General features: G+C 41.2%; 1 protein-coding gene across 1 annotated transcript in view; it reads left to right on the forward strand.

Annotated features, from left to right (window-relative positions):
* EXOC4 (exocyst complex component 4) overlaps positions 1-16,101 on the forward strand; it is a 431,485-nt gene that overhangs the window by 72,483 nt on the left and 342,901 nt on the right. Inside the window, exon 8 of the mRNA XM_009290434.1 lies at positions 2,249-2,426. Within this exon, the coding sequence (XP_009288709.1) occupies positions 2,249-2,426 (178 nt within the window). The remainder of the gene's footprint in view (positions 1-2,248; positions 2,427-16,101) is intronic.

Consider the following 16,101-nt stretch of genomic DNA (forward strand, 5'->3'; position numbering starts at 1 on the left):
GGACATGGTTTAGTGGACATGGTGGTGTTGGGTCGACGTTGGACTCGATGATCTTAGAGGTCTTTTCCAACCTCAATGATTCTATGATTCTATGTCTTAGAGTGGGTTGGAGATGACACTTGCTTAACAGCGATGGAGGGTGTTTTTCAGGTAGCCTTATCTGCATATTTTCCTGTCTCCTTCACTGATAACATTGGTGATGGGCTAACAGAAGTTAGGGAAGGAGGAAGATGTCTTTCCACAGTAGCAACTTCTCAGTTTCACTTGGACAGGATTGTTATTAAGCTTTATACAAAGCCAAAATAGAGGAGAATGGCTTTTCTTCCACACTGGACTTTCCGGTATTGAAAATGTAATGCTGTTAACAATATTAACAGCTGTCTTTTCTGGTGCTGTCTTTACCATCGTGTCCTGTATACTTCTGTTTATCCCCTGCCAGTGTCTTACTTAAATTTGGAAAGACCTGTAAAAAAGCAGTGTTTTCTCTTTTAGTACTAACAATTTTCTTTAGGCATTTGTTGCTATTCTTAAATATGAAGAAAATTGATATACACCCCAGTTTGTTTTGAGTAAAGACGTGTCTTAGTTCTACAGTCACTTAAGGTATGGCAATATTAATGTCCCTGTGTTTCTTATGAGTACCATGATTCCTAAACACATCCTTATTTTTAATATGACGTACATCTGGCCACTTGACCTGTTCTGCTGTGCCTCACTCTACCCTCCCAGACTTATCCAATGGCTCTTTTTACTGAATCAGGGTGCTCTTCTGCTTAACCATTTGAGCTGTGTAGCTGACATTATTGGTAAGTGAATGGCCCATATGAGATCCCCAAGAAATTGGTGTATAATGCTGTGCATATATATCTGTGTAAGTAAAACTGTAGTATATGAATGAGACACAGAGCCGATAGTGGTTTTTTTTTTTTAAAAACAATAGCCACCTTTGTAGTGTAGTGGCTATAGTCCTTTGCAGACTAGAAGTTCAGCCTAGGATTGCTGTAGGCTCAGGTAGGTGGTTTTAGCCACAACATCATGCCAGGCCACTCTTACTGTCTGGTCGTAACAGCAGCAAATGTGCAACAGCTTCTTCATGACTCCAGTTAACTATCCAGCTGCTGGCTTAAACAGCTGATGAGAGTGGATGTATGCAGATATTCAGCACTCGGAAATGAAGTGGCTGAGGCATGAATGCACGCCTTATTAATGATTGCTAACTAACACAGAAGACTGAAGTGTGTTGGTTAAGGAGTGGGTGCAGCTCCGATTCTGCTGCAGATCTTCTGTCCTGCTCTGGGGATAGCAGCTTCTGATGAGTAGACACAGAAAGCATGTGCTAACTCCGAAGCTGCTGCAGTAAAATGTGATGGAGACTGTCTGTCAGAGCTAGAAAGTGCCTAACATATGGATTTGGGAAGTGTTATCTTCACATTTTGTTGGGGTTACATGTGTACTTGAATTGCTCATTAAGCAGCAGTGAACTTGATCAGAATTTTTTTTCCCCCAAATAATAAAAAAATGTGATGAGTCATTGGCTTATCACAAAATATTTAGGACTTTGCAAAGGTACGTTACAATAATTGAGCAGTAAGGAAGCCAAAGGAGCAGGTGAAGTGTAGTACATTTAGATGAGGTTATAGCTGTAGCACCTTCCATACAGTAGTACAATCTTGATAACTGACACAGTTGATGAGGGTTGATGTTTTAGGTTTCTGATCTTTTGTGTTGTTTAAAACCTTCCATACTACTCATTTCATAATTCAAAATAAGTGTCTTATATTCTGCTTGTATGGGTAAGTCAGTCTTTATTGAATTTACACTCTTACTTCTGGAGAAAAAGCAGGTAGTCTCCCTTCCTGCCTGCAACTCTGGGAACTTAAAATGTTTGCTAATATCATGGCACTGAAGTATAGTTACTGTGTAATTACTAATGCATTTCTCTTTCCTATACCCCCAAGTAGACCACATTAAAGGTGAGCAACTCTGGTATAGAGGAGGGAGTGAAAAGGGAGATCCTCAGGAGTATTTAGGTACCAAACCTGAGCTGCTAACAGCTGAAGTTAGTCACCTGAAGCCCAGAGAAGGTTTGAAGCTAGGTGACCTCCCTGCTTGCATGCAGCATCTGTCACAAAATAGGGTATGAAGTCACAGTCTTCTGCCTTCTGGCCCGCTGCTCTGATGTGCTGCATGACAGTGTGCCTATGGTGCCTTCTGGAAACTGAGTGGAGGTTGTCTTGATGGTTTACAGGTTGCTGCTGGAGCTGCTAGAGCTTCTTTTTGACAAATTCAACGCTGTGGCTGCTGCGCACTCTGTCGTCCTTGGACACCTTCAGCAAACAGTGGCCTCTCCTTGCAGCCAGTATGATGGTGATATCAAGCTCTATGACATGGTTGACGTGTGGGTGAAGATCCAAGATGTCTTGCAGGTAAGAATCCTTGAGGTGGGCACATTTTCAGCTTGGTACAGCTTTTATAACCAGGATACCAGAGAATACTTGTCATACTCAAGAGACAGATGTGCTGGAATTTGTCTTGATTTTTGGTAAGCAGTCACATTTATAACAGACTGTTAAACTCCAGAGAGCTTAAATATCAACAAAAAAAATTCTGTGGATTAATCCTTACGGTGTATAGAAAGGTTGATTCCTTTTGCCTACCAAGTGATTTATCAGAAGCTTTTAAACAGTGACATTTTTGTTCTGTGTTACCATGTCATGCCTATCTTATGAAGTGTCACAGCTCTATTCGCTTGTCTTCTCTTGTCGTTATGGCTTGGTTATAGTCAGCTGAGACACTTGCTGCCAGCGTGTTTTCAGGGGTTTCTTACTTGGTTCTTATTCTTAACTGTAGTGTACTAAAGCTGTACATTGCTTAGGCTTTATTTTGGTACCATGCCGCTCACCTTTGTATCTGAGACTCTCACAAGCAGCAGAGCTATCATCTGTCACATGTCTGTTCTCTCCTTCTTGCTGTGAGGCTAACACATGCACGTTAGAATTTTTTATTTATTTATTTTAGAATTGCCTTTATATATAGTACCCAGATGTAGACCTCACCCAGTATTTGATAGAGGAGGTCAAAGAAATGAGCCTGGCATTATTTACAAGAGGTGGCAAGATTTATGATGGTCATTCCACCTCTGGCCTGTTCATGAAAAATGCTCTCTGTCTCCTACTCTAACACAGTTTTTCATTGTAGGGCACAGGTCTATTTAGCTGTTGCTCTAGAGGCTTGTTTGACTGTGCAGTGATTCACACAGTTTTTTTGCTTACACAAATACAGCCAACTGTGTGCATGGTGTGAATTTAGATACTTCTTGGACATGGTAAATGTAAGGTATGGGCCTTTGATCACATCCGCTGTTTCCTTACCCACTTATTTGTCTTTCTAGAGGGGTTAGTATTTTTATTAAAGAAATCTTGATCAGTTTTCTCTATGATACAAATTTTCACCTCCCTTCAATATTGCTCTTGCAAAAGTTTGATTGGGAATGTCATAGAATCATAGAATCATTGAGGTTGGAAAAGACCTCTAAGATCATCGAGTCCAACCGTCGACCCAACACCACCACCCACTAAACCATGTCCCTAAGTGCCTCATCTACTCGTCTTTTAAATACCTCCAGGGATGGGGACTCCACCACTTGCTGGATTTAGCACTCCAGGTGTGGCTTTACCAGGGCTGAGGGGAAGGACCATCTCCTTGATATCCTGGTAACAAACTTCCCAAGACAGTCCGGGATACTGCTGGCCACCTTTGCTGTGAGAGTACATTGCTCACTTCGAATCATAGAATCATAGAATCATTGAGGTTGGAAAAGACCTCTAAGATTCATCGAGTCACCCGTCGACCCAACACCACCACCCACTAAACCATGTCCCTAAGTGCCTCATCTACTCGTTTTTTAAATACCTCCAGGGATGGGGACTCCACCACTTCCCTGGGCAGCCTGTTCCAATGTTTAACCATAATCCAGGAGGATGGATAACCATGTCCAGCCAGAGGTTAATGATGGGTTTTCTAAACAAAAGAATGTCATAGAATTGAAGCTGTCTGGCCCTGTTAAAGGGAAGAATTAAACTTAAGGGCTTGGCACGGGGTGCCTCCAGCCATCTTACTGTCATCCGTGAGGTCTAGAAAAACTTTAAGAGCTTTGAGTTCTGCAGACTTTTCCAGGAGGATGGATAACCATGTCCAGCCAGAGGTTAATGATGGGTTTTCTAAACAAAAGAATGTCATAGAATTGAAGCTGTCTGGCCCTGTTAAAGGGAAGAATTAAACTTAAGGGCTTGGCACGGGGTGCCTCCAGCCATCTTACTGTCATCCGTGAGGTCTAGAAAAACTTTAAGAGCTTTGAGTTCTGCAGACTTTGTTCCAGGAGGACAAAGCCTTGGGAGTAAGAATCCTCCAAGATTTTATCTTCAGTGAAGCAGAATGACAAGGCTGGTAATTCCCCCTTATCAGTGAGAGTTTGTGATGGTTTCATTCCTCATGAGTGGTGAAATTGGGATTGAGTTATACTGGCTATTCCAAAACAACATTGGCAAAACTTCTATACAGCAGCATGCGTAGGTGTGCACATATAGAGAGTGAATGTGCTTTCCATGTTGGGGAGAAAATATTTGACCAAGCTTTCTATAAAATAGATGCCAAGAAAAATATAACAATCCATTTGTAAAGGTTTCGTTGCTATTGGCCTGACAGCACAGGTGTCGGAGGGAGTCAGAAAAGCTTCTAAAAGAGCTTTTACAGTTCATAAAAGCAGCACTTTAAGATCCATAATCTCTTGCTGTTTTAGGGCAAGAGATGAGCATTGACTGACATGGAGAGGAGGAAAACTTCCATTTCTTTGTTCCAAATCTTGTGGGGTTTTTGTACGTTAGTTTCATAGGAGCGGATTATTATTTTTTTTTTTTACCTTACAGTGTAAGAAAACCCTTGATCCCAAGACTAAATTATTTCTATCCTGTTTTTCCGAATAAGGATAATTTTTTGAGAGGAGATCTTATGTTTGTGGCAGGGGGAGCAGAAAACTCAGTTTTAAAAGTGTTTATTTAAATGTGCCTGCTGTTGGGGGAGGATGAACATTTGGAGGAAGCGGGTTCATGGCGGGGTGCGTCAGAGAAACGATGCAATTCCTGCAGATCGTAATGAGTGAAGTTTATTCATCATGCTAGAACAGTATCACATGACTCCGCAATTCACATGGATAATCTTTTGCACGTGTACACTGTGCATCTCTGCATGTGAAATACGTTACAACAAGGTTATCTCTTTATAGTTCTGTACAAAAGTAATAATGTGTGCTCACGGTGGGCTGGAAATTGTCCTTTGTGGGAAATGTGAGAGTGTTGTTTTCAGCAGCTTGTTTTTGTAGCTGGATTTCTGAATGCTGCCTTATAACTGCACCGAGCACCGTGGTGTAGTATTAGATAGGTGGCACAATGTTGTGCAATGTTTAGATACTGAACATGCAGATATTATATATTTTTGACCTTCTCTGAGAATGGAAGAATTAATACTGAACTCGTCAGGATGAAAACAGAGTGACCTTTTAGAGTTGGGTACCAGAGTGCTAGAAAACAAACAAACAAACAAATCAGTTTGTCAAAATATTAGAGCAGCCTTGTTCAGGAAAACACAGTTTGAAGTTATTTACTTGTACTGGAGCCAGCTTAGCCTGTAGTTGTATTGCCGTACCAGCAGGAGAGATTTGAAACTTGTTTAAATTTTAACTTGGCATTTTGTGCATGGAGCTAATTTAGCTCTTCAGTGTAGGAGTGGGTGGAATATCCTTCTGAAGAGCGTAATGACTGTAGGACCAAGTACTCGGCTGGAGAGAACTGTGAGCTGTGTTACAACGGCAATTAGCAATGTACTGACATGAATAGTTGCTTCAGGACAATGCAGTGAAGGAATTCTGAGTTTTTCTGGCACAATTCAATGTATACGCTGCACCATCCCATCCTAAATCATGAAGGCTATGCTGTGTGAAAGGCACAGTGGTGTACAGCTTTGGAAAAAGGCAGGAGGTTTTGGGTGCGGCATAGTCTGCGTTGTTTTACTTTTTCAGTCTAGGCCAAATCTCCTTAGCCCAGATAAGGGCTTTTCTGTCCTGTGGTATTGGTGTCGGGGGAGTGACAGCTGGTGGACACGCTATGGTGTTCACTCATATTTGGTGTGATGGATCTTCCTTGCTGCTATCTATAGCACAGAACTTTTAACAGTTCATTCACCTTTTCTTAGCACTGTTTTTTTGATACCACGATGAGAGAGAGGCATCTGTCCCTGCTGAATAATACCAGTGTTCATTCAGCTGCTTCAGAAATGTCACCTTTCTAGTGATAGGATGATCACCCTGTCAGCTATTTTGTCTCAGTGCAGTACCCGTCTGCTGGAGAAAATACCAAAGACATCTCCATGTGTACTCAGAATCCTGTTATCAGCTTAGGCTGGTGCTATTTGCCTCCAAGGAAGGGTTGCTCTCTTCTTTTGTAGTAGTAGTATTTGCAGTTGATGGATCTCAATTTTTTTGGGAGTGTTTCTATTTTCTTGCTTCTACAAAAGGGAGGGAAAATCACATATATGCTCTGGGACATATATCGTATCTTTAGCAGCACAAGTATGCAGGCTGTTTGGTGGTCTGTCTACCAAGAAGACACTGACAGTTATTACTTTCGTTTTTTTGGGGTCTTCTGTCTAATGCTTTTGGGCGTTTTCCAAAAATGGTGTGATTTAGCAGCCTAAACATTGTTGAAACACCATAAGGAAACTGGGACAAGAGAAACTGAAGCCTACGCTCCGCCTGCACACTACTGTTCTGCTGCTGCAGAGCTGGATATCAGAAACTGTTCATCGAGAAAGCCTCTTTCTTTGCATATGATGCTTCTCCGTCCAGAGGCTGTGTGACATATCCTTCCTTATAAGGAAGAATGACACGCGAATGTGGGATTTGAGCAGGGAGATGGAGTAGTTCTGCAGTACACAGCTAGGTCTGGTGGCCAGCACTGTGAGCGATCTCGCTGAAAAGCTGCACTTAAATTGTGTTTGCTATGCCATACTTCTCCAGGAGTACTGCTAGAGCACTTGGAGATATATTTCACGGCTCTGCTGCTGTAAGCTGAGCCACTCTGTGATTTTCTAAGTGAATTAATGGCAAAAATTATTGGTCATCTTAGGCACACGGATGAGCAGGGAAAAGACAGTGGAGTTCAGCAGTACTCAATTTACCCCACTACATCCTCATGGAAAAGGTGTAGAGGGTTCAACTCCATGTCAGTCTATGCAGATCTAAGCCAGCTGTGCTGTGATGCCATTTCTTCTTCTCCCGCAGCCCAGGATGCTTTCCTTGCTCCAGCAGCGTTGCTCATTTTCCCGACAGTAATCTAATTTGAGGGAGTTGATTTGGCCAAGTATTTTCTGCTGGCTGCGTTTTCTGCTTGCTCAGGTCCTTGAACTGTGTCAGTGTTGGCACAGGAGAGAGTGAGAGGGAATGCACCGCAAAGAAGGAAAGTGAAAGGTTTATCCTGGCAACTGCAGCTTTCATCAGCCTAAGCTGCTGTGTGGAGTGGCACCTCAAGGTACCCGCTCGTGCAAAAACAACGTGGCTCAGCACAGGTCTGACAGCCGTGCAAAACGCTTGCTAAAATGGCTTGTGATGTTAAGAGCAGGAGCTTAGGAATGATATCCAGTCGTGAGCTCTGAATCTCCCCGCAGCCGTGATGCTGTCTGACTCTTCAGCTAGATAAGTGTGTCCTGGAATAGGTAACCAAATCTCTTTTTGCTGAGCCTTTGCATTTAAAGGATGAATGAACTATTTGTGACACAGTTAATACTTGTAAAGTAAAATAAGATTCTTGGATGAGAGGTGTTTAGTGTTAATATGCCATAAATACTGGTTGAAATGTCAGAGCAATATATGCAATTGCTGTTGCATTTGGGAAGTTCACCAGGCAATATTTTCTACCTAAAGTAGCGTTATTTTTCAGAAAGTCTCTTTACAGAAATTTAATGATTTCGTGGTTGTCCTCAAAATAATGTGTTTGACAGTCTTTCTAGTTCCTTTTAAATGGACTTAAATGTGTGGAACTGATGCCCTTGGACTCCTGACTGGTTTGTCTCATTAATGCTTGTGTCTCATTTAGCTGAGAGGACGATGGTCATGAAAGTGATTTGTCTGCAGCTTTTGAAAAGTATAGTTTCGGTCAATCTTGGGTGCGTGAAGGAGGGAGAGAGAGCATTCTACTCTCCAGGATGCTGATATTTAAAAATGGAATTTAGATAATTAGAGTAGGTTACTTGGTACTTCCCCCCCCAGTTTCTTATTTGAAGTGAACTCAGAGCATGCATTAAGAAACCCAGAGCAGTTAGTGTTACACAACTCTCTTTTTCTGCAAATATGTACTACTAAGAGCATGAGAATTTCTGTGAAAGTTTATGGTCCAGAAAGTGTGTCACCTTTCTGAATCTAAGAAGGGACAAGGTTATTTTGCAGGAAGGTATTTCTTTAAATTTTGGTCTTGCCAAGAAGTTATGTACTATCCCGCCTCCCCTCTCTCTTAAAACGTTTTATAGATTTGCTCCAACTTACCTAATAATTCAAGTCTTCTCCTTACATTTTGAAACAGAAAGTAATTTGGTACCTTTCTTAAGCGCTTAAGAAGGTGCACCTGGAATTCGGGATGGTGGAAATCGCCTTGATAAAGGTGAAAAAGTGTGTCGGCAAGTGCAAAGAGATTTCATAGCATTGGGATGTATTATGCAGCTAGAAGGGTAAAGAACAAGATAGCAATGGCATACCGTCCTTTTAAAAACAAAGAATATGAAGTAGAAATGCACGACATCGATCTGTTTTCTCTTTAACTGGATGATTCTGGCTGAACTGAAGTGTGTTTAAAACTAACTGAATTGCTTTGGTAACAGGTACCTGGAAGAGGTCCAGAGCTGAGCTGGCCATGAACATTGAATTATTGTCTTTCCCAGGAATGGTCCTTGTTAACTGAACTGTGCTATATTAGCATGGTGACACAGCAGAAGTTTGGGCGAATACTACTGCGTTAACAGCTTTTGTTTCGAGAGTAATTTTTATCCTGGAGCTGTTGATCCAATTTATTTCATAAACATTAACGTTTACTCTAAAGTTCAGAGAGATAAAGCCCTGCATAAAAATGAATTGTTTGAGCAGTGTACAGTCACTTGTGCAGTTTATTGCAGAAGAGGTCACCGAGCTTATGGTTTGGGAGATTTTAAAAAAGATTAGCTCATTTGATGAAATGTTTGCAGGTATGTGAGCAAGGAAAAAACTCATCCTCTTCTGTCCGTGCTGTAGAGCATCAAGCTGCTCTGTACTTGAAGGGCTTTTCATTTCAGGTGGATTTTCCTTTTAATAGTTGAGCATAGTTACAAAGTTATAGTTTTAAAGGGTTTTTGGAGTTGATGCCTGAATATTTAAGTAGCTAAATCCATGTGAGTTAAAAGCATGTACTTAGATGGCCTTGTGAAGGAGGAAAAAGGTGCACAAATGCTTGTAAAGAGCCCCATCAGTAAATAATTTCAAAAAGCTGTTTAGCATAGTTGTGAAAGTAGAAGTCAGCTCTGCTAGGTGTTAGGCTGAGAGAAAGTCTGCGCTGAGGAAAAGGTTGGGAACATAGAATGGGGGAATGACATGTTCCCTACTCTGATATTTGGCAGTTGGAATGAAACCTTTGCCTTTTGAGTCCTGGGTCACTGTCAGATGCTTTCTATTTTATACACAGAATTTTTTTTGCAACCTTTCTTCCAGTGATATCACTTGGAAGCCTTTCTTTTGTGAGCTGAAAGTTTGCTGAGAAAGGCTAAGAAGGTTGTGAAATGGCCGTCACACCTGATGTGAAGTCTGTGTTTCAAATTGCCAACAGGAATATAGGTATTCTAAATAAAGCTTGCAAAATTTCCAGCCTGTAAATTGCTTATTAGCCTTCATCTTCTTGGAACTGTTAATTAATGGGATGACGTAGAAGAAATGGAAACTTGCCTGCAGATATGTGCAGTATCTTTCATTTTAGCCATTTCCCTAATTCTGGAACGGTTTTGTTAGGTCTGATGTGCCTTTTTTTTTGTTTTTTTTTGTTATTATCAATGTCCAATGCACTTTATTCCTGCTGTCAGCTAGAATTAGGAGAGACTACAAGCAGTTCTTCAGCATTTGTAGACATGTTTTATAGGACTATAAAACCACGTCTCTTTTGATGTGCTGAGCTTATTCACACTTAGTCCCTGTGTGACTAGCTTTAAAGGCAGTGAGTCGTACTCTTACTAGCATCATAAAAATACTGTGAACGGGAAAAGGCCAAACGCTCATCATGTCCTCACTGCAAGACATCTAATCTGACAGCAGTACATGAGGGATTCATGCAGGCAAATTCCTGCTAATGTTAGAGAGTAGCTGATATCCGAGGGAAATGTTTGGAAACTGTTTTGCTTAAAAGCCTTTCTGCTTCCATGCTGTGTACTTGTTGCATTTACCATGCGTGACATTTACAAAATCGTAAGGTAAATCTTTTTTTTTCCTGAAGGTTACCAGCTCTTGCTGTTTCTTTCCTGATAAGAAATCTCAACTTTGTTTTGGGGGGCCTGCATGCTTTTTTCCAGTAATTATTTGTGACGTAGGAAACTACAGAATTGCATTAGCAAAAATCCTCTCTAAAATTTCTCTTTCCATTATCTTGCTTTCTTTGTGTTTTGCTCATAGACAGGCGTGTTTGCAGATGAGCCCCTAGCAATGAACTCCTAGGACTGAGGTGACGTGCGTCAAGAAGCTCAGCCCTGCTCAGATAGAAACTGTCAAGGTTATATCTGTTAGGTTCAGAAGGGGCTGCAAGGGTATTAATTTCTTCTTTGCTTTCTCATTCATTCTGCAAGCCATGCTACTTGCCTCTTGTTGCTCTTCGTTCACACACGTGCATCCCTTTACACTTCTCCCACCATCTTTGTTCCTTCTTTCCCTTTCTTCATCAACGCCACGCTCTCAGCCTTGCTCCAGGGTCCGAGCAAGAAGAGGAGGTGCAGCATTTATGGACGTGCGTATGTGAGGACCTAACACTGTAGGTGGGACAACAGCAGCTCCTTATCACTTGCGAAGGCAACTGCAAGTCTGCGCACATACACTTGGAAGCTGTTGCTGCTGCAGCTCTGGACTCATAGGCACCACTCTGAAATGTGTTGTGTATCACTTGTAGTATACATAAAACATTTTAGGAACATCTACTTCACAGCACGCTTCTCATCATCACAGTGACTTAGTCATCTGATCTCACCAGGGTGATGCCATTCTGTATTTTACACATGGGGGAGCTAACGTTTGAATGAGTGAAACAAACGGAAAGGTTTGGAAGTATTTTTATTATTTCTGGTGTGCCTGGTTCGATGCTGTAGAAGGAGGGGAGTATATTGTGTGAGGCTTTTGTTGTTTTTCGTAAGAGTTTCTAAGGTTTTTTTTTTTTGTTTGTTTCTCTTGGTGTTATGGATGCTCTGTGCCACTGAGAATCAGGACATGAATATGCAAAGCACCCAGCAAAAACTGGAGATGACTGTTTTGCTGGCGATCTGCGGGCTTCGATATTTTGTTTATTTTGTACTTTTTTTTTATGGTTGCGCTGACCAGCTGCCTTTTGAATTGGTTTTATTTAGGAAGTCTGCAAATAGCTCTCGGTGATTTTTGAGTAATATGTCATTGGGTTTATATATGTATGTGTTTCAATGGACAGTGTGAACTCTGGTTAGAGATAATGAAGACTTGAGTCTGAAGTGGTTGGACTGTGATGCTTGAAGGCATGTACATGACTGGCAGGACATGGTGAGGAAGTGTTTAAGCATAGAATCAGCTGACCAGCCCTTTTGAATTGGTTTTATTTAGGAAGTCTGCAAATAGCTCTCGGTGATTTTTGAGTAATATGTCATTGGGTTTATATATGTATGTGTTTCAATGGACAGTGTGAACTCTGGTTAGAGATAATGAAGACTTGAGTCTGAAGTGGTTGGACTGTGATGCTTGAAGGCATGTACATGACTGGCAGGACATGGTGAGGAAGTGTTTAAGCATAGAATCAGCCTTAATATTTTTTCTTAATTACTTAGTTTGCATTTATTCTTTGGCTTAAGCAATTTCAGCTGTACAAGGCTTTCACCAAGTTTTAGCCAAAGTACTCAGCTGTAAGAGAACATAGGCTCTGCTTCTATATATATCGTGCAAATGCGTACGTACAAACCACCAGCAAGTGGCTGATGATTCACCGGTGATCTCTGGACTGGGAGAGGCTGAAGAGCTCGAAGCCTGCGTGCTTTGCAGGAAATGACAAACTCCCAATTTACGTTGAGAACAAACAACCCCCTCCGCCCCCAAATCCTCCTGTTAGGCTCAGCGGTGTTCTGGTAATGGCATTGTAAGTCAGCATTTTTTGACATCTAAACATGAATTTCAAAAAAACCCAAAACATCCCGATTGACTTGTTGGAAATAAACTTGGGAGAAGCCGCTTTCTCTCTATTCTGGTGGCTGAAATGGAAAATCTGAATTGCACTTCATACCTCTGTTCTGTCTTGCTTTCTTTGTGGGAAGTGCCGATGTCATGTGCTTCAAAAGTGCCAATATGACACAGACAGACTTTTAAATGGCCTGGTTTTTATTTCTCTATTATAAATGTTCCAATTTCATTTTTTTTTTTTTTAATGAACAAAAAAGACTATTTCAAAAATCTGAACTAAAATAAAAATTTAATTTTGTTTCATGTAGCTAACAATCTAGTTTTATTTTTTTGTTGGTTTTACATGCTTTTAGACTCTTTGGAGAAGGTTTACTAATCAGTAACTGGTTTTAGCTCTCGATACGTAAAGGTATGACGGGCCTGCTGATTGGACCCTTTTGTCATTTACAACACCAAAAATCAAGTTCTAAATGTGAAATACGCACTTGTCTGCCTTATCAAGTGGGATACTGATTTGCATGATCATTTAGTGGGTATTTCTCTAAGCACATAGCGTGTACATCTACATGTTTTGACTGGCCCAGAGCCAGCAGTAGGTAATGGAAATTCATGTGGGGATTTACATAAATTCTAAATAACTGTACAGTGTGTTTCTGCAACCCCCTTTTCCCTGGCAGGCTGCGCTCTGCGGAACTCCCAACCCATATGCCTTCACCAAACACGGCCACCAAAACAGGGTTTAGAGAGATCGGGAGAAAATGAGCTTGATGATAACAGAAGAGCCCAAATCCTGAACTTGTGGAAGCAGGAAAAAGGAATTGATGTAGTCAGTACTGCTTCGTTTCAAGGAACATGATTATTTTAATTCTCAATTTGCCCCATGCTGGCCAGTCTCATATACCGGAGCAAATGCGGAATGGGAGAAGTAAGCCTGATCATTTCCCGATATCAGTGGCCCTACAGGTTTGGTAGACCAAGGACCGCAGTGGGTTTTCCAATTTGAGAGTAAAATTTCAATATTGAAATATGCATTCCCTCTGTTTAAAGGTTTAACTTTGAAGATTTGCTTCAAAAGCTGACCACTAGGAACGCTGAGAAATCAGCGTTCAGAAAGCTGAGAATCTTCTGTAACCACCCCATTTCCCCAAAAGAGAGAAAAATAATATTGATGGCACTTTATTTTTGTGGTCATTCTGTCTTCTGCCTGTAGTAAATACCTTGCATCTTTAAGGAGGAGCAACTTGAAAATGTTTTGGTTTTGCTAGATCTGTGTTTCATACTTGTAGTCTTTCCCTTCCCTCCTTTCTCAGTGTTCCTCTTGTCTTGATGTGCAAGCTTCAGAGATGGTAGGTCTCACATCGGTTTCGTATGCAAAATTGTTCTGTTGCAGTCATCCAGCTTGAGCTTCTAGGCTTGACAAGACTGCTTTTCACTTCTACGCTACAAAATCAGTTTGCCATATTTATGGTTGATCAGTCAGCGATTGAAGTTGGTAAGACTGGATGTTGAAGCTTCCTATTTCATGCAGCAAATACAAGTGGTGGTAGCCCCCGTAAGGCTTGGTAGCTGGTGGTCTGTAGACAAGCCCTTTATTTTTCTCTTCCCTGTCCTTCGAATATGCATCTTCAGCACGGCCCTATATATAGTTTCAAATGTTGCAGTGTTGAAGACCCACCTGAAGAACAGGAAAGACCCATATCTATCAAAATACAGAATACGCATGCAAAAATAACAGCAGTATTTATTCTAGAATCCACATGTTAATTGTTGCTTGTAAGCAAACTACTGGAGAAGACAGTAACTGTGTCCATGCTAGGAACCATGGAAACCCATTTTCACCTGAGAAAAGGGGGAGATGAGGGAATTAGTTAATTAAATGTGGCCTGTATACAGTCGTTCTACTCTTAGTATGTAATTAAATGCCTTGTGAAGCTCTTTGGGGTCCTCGTTTACTGGAAAAGGCCTAAGAAATGTGTGGTTGTTGGTGTACTCTCAGTGAAGCTGTGAGCTGGCAACTGATTAAAATAATAATAAAATCTGTTGCATTGTTAATTCATTCTTTCCAACAATAAAAGCTGGACTCCCTCTGCTTTGCATTTATAGCATAGGCTTGAAAAAACATCAAAGAGCAGCACTAGGAGAAGAGAATGAAAAATAGATGTGTGCTTAGCTTAGACACTGTGGTTTTGAGTGATGTGGCTCTGGTGCTTTTATTTACTGGAGTATTGCCTTTAATTTTTGGTATTACCGTGCGATGTAATGTCACTGATCAATTTTACCATGGTTTCTGTGGGTGAAATGTTGTTTCCCAAAGCTTTTTTGGTGGAAGACTTGGTGGCGGTACCTATTATGCCCAGTGTAGTAGAGGCTGAGGGGGCCCTGTAAAGTGCTGTAAAAATAACTCTGAAACTGTGCTCAACTCAGTACTTGTTTTTCTGTAGTATTTATTGAGCCATCGTATGAATTTCTGTGATGGATGGGGTTTTCCAAAAGAGCCAAAGGCATTTAGGATCTAACTCCCTTGGCAATCCAGTGGGACTTGGGCAACTAATTACTTTAGATTCTTTTGAAAATCCCAGATCTAATTTTGCATTATAGTAACATGATTTTAGGGGGGGGTAAACCTCCAAGAAAAATAACACTTTGTGTAACTTCTTTATTTTTTTTAATAGACAGGGGAACTGTTTGCCTGGCCTTGCTGATGGCCGAGTCTCTCGTGTTGAACCTCCTTTGGAAAAGGCTCGGAGCAGGAGGTCAGATGGAAGCGTGGAGGATGAAGGGCTGGTTGCTGTCTTTTCTGAGGGCTGACCTGTGGCCTTGTGTGATACCCAAGATGAAAGCGTGAACAGGACTCTTGTCTGCCACTTGGTAGATTCATTTCAATTGCAGAAAGGTTAATCGTGTCATTAATTTTCTCTCCTAGGCTTAAGCGGTTGGAAGTTGCTGCATATGACAGGGAGAATAATCCAAATCAGTTACACCTCCCAGCGGGTTGGTAAATAGATAAATCAGTGGTCCCTTAAGCATAATATCAAAAATCTTTCCCTTTTTACTCACAAAGGACAATGAAATAAACCAGTAGATTTACACATGATTAGCTAGGACATAATAAAAGGATGATCTCACTTTATTACAATGATTTGGTGCTATATTCCCTTACTGTTTAATCAGTGTGTCACGTGCCTGGTGCCCTGTTAGAAAAACTGCATTTTCCAGCCACGTTACCTGCCAAAATGATAAACGATGGTGCCTTTGACTTGTTCTCTCACGTTAACCTCTCTTGATAATTTGCCTTAATTCACGATGGTGTCGTTCCTTTAGAGCCCATCTTGGTCCTAATGTGGAAAAATTAAGATGTTACCAAAGATCCGTGGACATGGCAGCTGCGGTGGAGAGTGTTCTGAAAACTTTTGTAAGCTTTCCATAACAGTGCTGCTAATGTCTCCCTGTTAGTCTGTACGGATCCTTGCATTTGACTAGAGATTAAGCTAGTGATGTCCTTCAGTTTGTCTGCAGTGTGGTATCATAGAATCATTGAGGTTGGAAAATTGGAAAAGACCTCTAAGATCATCGAGACCAACCATCAACCCAACACCACCATGCCCACTAAACCATGTCCCTAAGCGCCTCATCTACACGTC

The sequence above is a fragment of the Aptenodytes forsteri genome, unplaced genomic scaffold, assembly GCF_000699145.1.
Source record: "Aptenodytes forsteri isolate BGI_AS27 unplaced genomic scaffold, ASM69914v1 Scaffold173, whole genome shotgun sequence".
In the NCBI taxonomy this organism is placed as follows: domain Eukaryota; kingdom Metazoa; phylum Chordata; class Aves; order Sphenisciformes; family Spheniscidae; genus Aptenodytes; species Aptenodytes forsteri.